General features: G+C 51.9%; 1 protein-coding gene across 1 annotated transcript in view; it reads left to right on the top strand.

The window, feature by feature from the left end:
- The window catches only part of LOC139025249 (gamma-aminobutyric acid type B receptor subunit 1-like), a 26276-nt gene extending 24542 nt beyond the window's left edge, over window positions 1-1734 (top strand). Inside the window, exon 6 of the mRNA XM_070440325.1 lies at window positions 1528-1734. Within this exon, the coding sequence (XP_070296426.1) occupies window positions 1528-1734 (207 nt within the window). The remainder of the gene's footprint in view (window positions 1-1527) is intronic.
- Window positions 1735-7400: the final 5666 nt, after the last annotated feature.

Genomic DNA, 7400 nt, shown 5'->3' with positions numbered 1-7400 from the left:
GCTAGTACCAGTCAGAACCCTCGCTTTGCCTTCAGAACAACCTGAATTCTTCGGGCATGGATTCTATAAGTGTCGGAAACATTCATTGCTCAATTGGTATCAAAGGACCTAATTGTGTGCCAGGAAAACCATTCCCCACACCAAGTACAACCACCCACACCAGTACACCACCGTCACACCAGTACTCCACCCACACCAGTACTCCACCACACAGTACTCTAAGCACCAGCACCACCCACACAGTACACCACCCACACCAGTAACACCAACCGCACACCAAGTACAGCCACCCACACCAGTAACCACCCACCGTACAGTCCACTCCACACCAGACCACCCACCAGTAATCCACGCCACACCAGTACATCCACCCACACAAGTACTCACCACATACAGCCACACCGTATAGCCCTACACACCCACACCAGGACACACCACCAGCCAGTACTCCACCCACACCAGGACACCACCACCACACCAGTACTCCACCACACACAGTACACCACCACACACCAGTACCTCCACCCACACCAGTAACTCCACCCACACACAGTACACCACCCACCACCAGTACACCACCACACCATACTCCACCCCACCAGTACTCCACCACACCAGTACACCAACCCACACCATAACCACCCACACCACTTACACCATCCCACACCAGCTACTCCACCACACAGGACCCACCCACACCAGATTCACTCCACCCAACTACCATACCCACACCAACCATACTCCACCCAGACACCACCACGACACAAGATACTCTACCCACCGCTACTCCAACCAGACACCACACCACACCAGTACACAAGCGCCACCACCCAGACCACCCACACGACGTCCCACCCACACCAGGTACTCCAACACGCACCACCAGTCAAGACTCCACCACACAGACACCCGACCCACACCAGACTCCACCCACACCATACACCACCCACAGCCAGGGACCTCACCACAACCAGACATCACATGACTCCACCCACACAGTACATCCAGACCCCAGCACCACGTATACCCACCCACACCAGGTACCACCGTCCACCCACACTACAGTACCACCCACACCAGTACTGCCCCACACCAAGTAGCTCCACCCCACACCAGGACCTCCACCCACACCCAGGAACACCCACACCAGTACTCCACCCACACCATGTACTCTACCCACACCAGTACTCCACGCAGTACCCCACCCACACCAGTACTCCACCCACACCAGTACTCTACCACACCAGTACAACCACCCACACAGTAACTCCAACCACACCAGTACTCTAGCCACACCAGTACACCACACCCACCCACAAAGTACTCCACCCACACCAGTACTCCACCCACACCAGTACTCCACCCACACCAGCACCACCACTACTCTATGCCCACACCAGTACTCTAGCCACACGCAGTACTTCCACCCACACCAGTAACTCCACCCAACACCAGTACGTCTAGCCACACCAGTATGCTAGCCACCACAGTAACTCGCACCCACACCAGTACTCCCACCCACACCAGTACTCCACCACAACCAGTACTCCACCCACACCACCAGACTCCACCACACCAGTACTCACCCACACCAGTACTGTCAGCCACACCAGTTACTTCCACATCCACCAGTACATCCACCCACACCAGTACTCCACCCACACCATAACTCCACCCAGCACCAGTACTCAGCCCACACCCAGTACTCCACCATCCACACCAGTAAAACTCTAGCCACACCAAGTACCTCTAGCCACACCAGTTAATCTCCACACCACACCATATCCACCCACACCATACTCCACCCACCAGTATCCACCACACCAGATCTGCCGCACCAGTACTCTAGCCACAACCAGTACTCCACCCACATCAACGAGCTACTCCACCCAACACCATCACTCCACCCACACCAGGTACTCCACCCACACCAGTACTCTACCACACCATACTCTAGCCACCACCAGTACTCTAACCCACACAGTACTCCACCCACACCAGTACTCCACCCACACCAGTACTCTAGCCACAGTACTCTAGCCACACCAGTACTCTAGCCACACCAGTTACTCTACCCACACCAGACTTTAGCCTGTACAGGCAAGAGGGTCCAGATGATTAGTTAGCCAAATCCTGACTCTCTATCACATGAGCGACAACAGAACCGTGATTCGGCGAAGCAAGGCAATATTTTTCCACTCCTCAATTGTTCTCTGTTTGTGATGGCGTGCCCACTGGAGATTCTTCTCTATTTATTAACTGGTAGGCGAACCCAGTGTTGGTGATGGCGTGCCCCACGCTGAGACTCTTCTTCTTGTATATTTAACTGGTAGAACCCAGTCGTTGGTGATGGCGTTCCCACTGGAGACTCTTCTTTCTTTATTAACTGGTAGGAACTCAGTGTTGGTATGGCGTGCCACTGGAGACTCTTCTTCTTGTTATTAACGGTAAGAACCCAGTTTTGGTGATCTTGTGCCCACTGGAGACTCTCTTCTTGTTATTAACTGGTAGGAACCCAGTTGTTGGTGATGGCGTCCCACTGGAGACTCTTCTTCTTGTTATTTAACTGGTAGGAACCCAGTGTTGGTATGGCGTGCCCACTGGAGACTCTTCTTCTTGTTTTCAGCTGGTAGGAGTGGAACCCGGTGTGTGGTCGTCTGCTGAAATTAGCCCCATCCGTGACCAAGGATCGACGAGGTGCGCGTTCCAAGATGCCGGCTCTACACACCACTGTTGTACTGTGCCGTTTTCTGTCATTTTCGCGCCCACCTGTTAGCCTTGTGCGTTTCTTGCCATTCTCCTTCGACCTCTCTCATCTGTGAGCTTTTCCCACCACAGTGCGGTGCCCGGTATAAACCCAAGACAATGTCTGTGTGTGAAAAGCAGCTCAGGAGGCAAACATTTCAGAGGAAACTGGATCTGCCACTACTGGCACACGGACATCATACCACCCTCAACGTCGGTTAGGTCAATCATTTGCCTTTCTAACGTTCAATGGAACATAACTAAGGCCTCGATGCCTGTCTGCCTGTTTTATATAGCAAGCCAAGGCCACCTAAAAACTGTAGTGCGCAACAGCTGCAACTGCATGGCAGACTTGTTTACCGCGTTGCTAAGCCAAACGGACAACAATCGTGCCTCCTGCTGCTGCTGGAAGCAACGCTGCAGACAGAGAGAGAAAATAGTTCTAACGTGACCGTGGACATTTGCTTGACAATTGACCTGCTCTAGGCTGTCTCCAAAATGGCAACCTCTTCTATTTCCTATTATGGCCCTGCTTTGAAAGTAGTGCACGATATAGGGCGAATAGAGGCCCTTTGGAACGCTATTACAGATCTGTTATGCTCTCCTTAAGCTGCTCACAGAGATCAGGTAGAGAGAGAGAAGCCTCCTCTCCTTCCTTCCTCCATATCCCTCGCTGTCAAGGCCTCTGCAGAACCCTTCCTGTCAAGCCCTGTTCATTACCCTTCCTGTCAAGCCCTGTTCAGCACCCTTCCGTAAAGCCCTGTTCAGCAACCCTCTGTCAACCCTGTTCAGCACCCTTCCTGTCAAGCCCTGTTCAGCCCACATCCTTCAAGCCCTGTCAAGCAACCTCCTTTCAAGCCCTGTTCAGCACCTTCCTTAAAGCCCTGTTCAGGCAACCCTCCTGTCAAGCCCTGTTCAGCACCTCTCCTGTTTTAAGCCCTGTTCAGGCACCCTTCCTGTAAAGCCCTGTTCAGCACCTTCCTGTCAAGCCCCTGTTCAGCACCCTTCCTTTAAGCCCTCGTTTCAGCACCCTTCCTGTTAAGCCCTGTTCAGCACCCTTCAACCCTTCTCTGTTAAGCCCTGTTCAGCCACCCTTCCTGTTCAAGCCCTGCTTCAGCCACCTTCCTGTTAAGCCCTGCTCAGCACCCTGTTCCTGTTAAGCCCTGTCAGCACCCTATCCTGTTCAAGCCCTGTTCAGCACCCTTCCTGTCAAGCCCCGATTCAGCACCCTTCCTGTAAGCCCTGTTCAGCACCCTTCCCGTCAAGCCCTGTTCAGCACCCTCCTGCAAGCCCGTTCAGCACCCTTCCTGTTAAGCCCCGTTCAGCACCCTTCCTGTTAAGCCCTGTCAGCACCCTCCTGTTAAGCCCTCTTCCAGACCCTTCCTGTCAAGCCCTGTTCAGCACCCTTCCTGTTAAGCCCTGTTCAGCACCCTTCCTGTCAAGCCCTGTCAGCACCCTCCTGTAAGCCTCTCTCCGCACCCCTGTCTAAAGTGATGCCCATTAATAATCCCTTCTAGACCTCAGACAGCATTGAAAACATCCTCTCTCTCTCTGCATTTCAGGATGAACTAGAAAAAACACAGAACCCCATCTCTCATATTTTATTACAATGGAAACTGATTTCCTCCATTTCATCAGGGCACTCAGTGTGTTGTGTGTGTGTGTGTGTGTGTGTGTGTGTGTTGTGTGGTGTGTTGTGTGTTGTGTGTGTGTGGTCTGTGTGTTTGTTGTGTGTGTGTGTGTGTGTTGTGTGTGTTTGTGTTCTGGCGTCTGCAATAATACGCGCTCCACCACCGTGTGATTGAAAAAGCTTCTTTCCACATTCCCTAAAAACACACAGTGGTGATCTCCACCCTGCTACCACGAAAATACTTTCACCTTGCCACCAAACAGCGAGCGGTGACTGCAAAGCATTTCCCGGGACTGTGGTCTCAAAACCTAATGTCTTTGGCTCGAGGATTGGACAGGTTTTTGACAGAGTTGTTTATTTGCCATGCGACGAGAGACGACTCCAAATGAACGTCCTCTACAGAACAGAGGCAAGGGCCAATTGTCCCAAAATACAAATTGGCCCTTGCCACTGTTCTGTAGAGAACATTCCTTTGGAGCGTCGTCTCTCGTCGCAGCAAATAAACAACTCTGTCAAAACCTGTCCAAATCCTTTTAAAAACCTCCATAAGCAAATTGGAGTGGGAGAGAAAATGATTAGTTATTGAGGCAAATTACGAGGGTGGAGGGATTTATCATAAAGTGGACCTGTCCAATGTGATGTTTGTTGTCAAAGGGTAGAGAAACTGGTAGATGTCTGAACTTCAGTCCAGACATGGCAGGCTCCTGGGCCAACAGAATGGGAGGTGATGATACAGGAGGGTGCATGTTGGCTGGCTGGCTGGCTGGCTGCCTGGCTGGCTGCTGCAGGCAGGCTGGTTGTGGCTGGCTGGCTGGCTGCGCTGGCAGGCTGGTTGGTTGGCTGGCGGTGTTTGGCTTGGCTGGCTGCGGGGCAGCTGTGTGGCTGGCTGAGCTGGATGGCTGCAGGCTGGTTGCTGGCTGGCAGCTGGTTGGTTGGCTGCTGGTGGCTGCGCTGCTGCGGCTGGCTGGCTGGCTGCTGGCTGGCGGGTTGGTTGGTTGGTTGGCTGGCTGGCGGTGTTTGCGTACCCGTGTGAGTGTTGTCGTGTTTGTACTCCTGGTGACTCTTAGCGAGATGAGAGAACATCTGACCTGTACCCAGATAGACCCCGCCCACTGGGAACAGGATATCAACCTGGTGCTCCCACTGTTGTACACCAACCCTTCCTCACTCACCCATTCTTTCTTTTCTCTATTGTGTATTGACTGTACGCTTGTTTATTCCAATTAACTCTGTGTTGTTGTTTGTGTTGCACTGCTGTGCTTTATCTTGGCCAGGTCACCAGTTTTAAATGAGAACTTACAACTTACTAGCCTTACCTGGGTTAAATACAGAGTGAAATAAAATAAAACTGTTCTAAGCCCTCCTCCTCTCTCTTCCTCCAGATCGTCTCAGAGTTTTCTGAACCAGCTGATGTCTAAGTTCGCGGGTTAAGAACCCCAGCACGAGACTTGGTTAGACGGGGTGCCAGGAAGGCCCCCTCTGGCCTACGATGCTGTTCGTACACTGTGCGGCCCGGCTCGGGCCGACCCCCTCAATACTCAAAGACCGTTAGGCCCCCATGAAGCAAGGGACCACCGCAGGCTGGAAGACTTCAACTACAACAATCAGAGGAATATCACCGCCGAGATCTACCGTGCGTTCTCAACACCAGCTCATTCGAATGGAGTCTCGTGAGTATCGTATATGTAACGCCAGAGAGAGAGAGAAAGATGATGAGAAATGGAGAGACAGAGAGGAGAGAGAGGAAGAGAGAGACGAGTCGAGGACGAGAGAGAGAGAGAGAAGAGAGAGAGGAGAGAGAGAGAGAGAGAGAGAGAGAGAGAGAGATAGAGAAGGAGAGCAGAGAGAAGAGAAGAGAGAGGAGGAGAGAGAGGAAAGAAGAGAGAGAGAAGAGGAGAGAGAGAAGAGAGAGAGAGAAGAAGAGATGAGAAGGAGAGAGAAGATGAGAGAGGAAGAGAGAGAGAGAGAGATCCCCCCCCACAACATCATAATTAACACGGCGCACAACAACCTCTGCCACAGCAGTCAAGGAGTGATTGAAAAAGTTTCTCTCCACATTCCCTAACACACAAGTAGTGATCTCCACCCTGCTCACCACAAAAAACTTTCACCTTGCCACCATAAATTATCTCTCTCTTCCCACTGGAGACTCTTCTTCTTGTTATTAACTGGTAGGAACCCAGTGTTGGTGATGGCGTGCCCACTGGAGACTCTTCTTCTTGTTTTCAGCTGGTAGGAGTGGAACCCGGTGTGGTCGTCTGCTGCAAATCGCCCATCCGTGACAAGGATCAACGAGGTGCGCGTTCCAAGATGCCGCTCTACACACCACTGTTGTACTGTGCCGTTATTCTGTCTGGTTGCGGCCCACCTGTTAGCTTGTGCGATTCTTGCCATTCTCCTTCGACCTCTCTCATCTGTGAGCTGTTTCCCACCACAGGACTGGCGGTGCCCGGTAAACCCAAGACAATGTCTGTGTGTGAAAAGCAGCTCAGGAGGGCAGACATTTCAGAGGAACTGGATCTGGCACTACTGGCACACGGACGATCATACCACCCTCAACGTCGGTTAGGTCAATCATTTGGCCTTTCTAACGTTCAATGGAACAGTAACTTAAGGCCTCGATGCCTGTCTGCCTGTTTTATATAGCAAGCCAAGGCCACCTAATAAACTGTATGTGCGCAACAGCTGCAACTGCATGGCAGACTTGTTTACCGCGGTTGCTAAGCAACGGACAACAAGGTGCTACTGCTGCTGCTGGAAGCAGCGCTGCAGACAGAGAGGAGAAAATAGTTCTAACGGTGACCGTGGACATTTGCTTGACAATTGACCTGCTTCTAGGGCTGTCTCCCAAATGGCAACCTKTTRTATMTCCTATTATGGGCCCTGCTTTGAAAGTAGTGCACGATATAGGGGAATAGAGGGCCCTTTGGAACGCTAACTGGTATTAGTTAGCCGATCTGTTATGTTTTTCGTTAGTCGTAGCAGAATAGGTAGGAGAGAGAGTGGCGTGTTCTTGCCTTTCATA

This window comes from Salvelinus sp. IW2-2015, unplaced genomic scaffold, assembly GCF_002910315.2.
Source record: "Salvelinus sp. IW2-2015 unplaced genomic scaffold, ASM291031v2 Un_scaffold2422, whole genome shotgun sequence".
NCBI lineage: Eukaryota > Metazoa > Chordata > Actinopteri > Salmoniformes > Salmonidae > Salvelinus > Salvelinus sp. IW2-2015.
The sequence above is the reverse complement of the archived record's forward strand: the minus strand, read 5'-3'. Positions and strand labels throughout refer to the sequence as shown.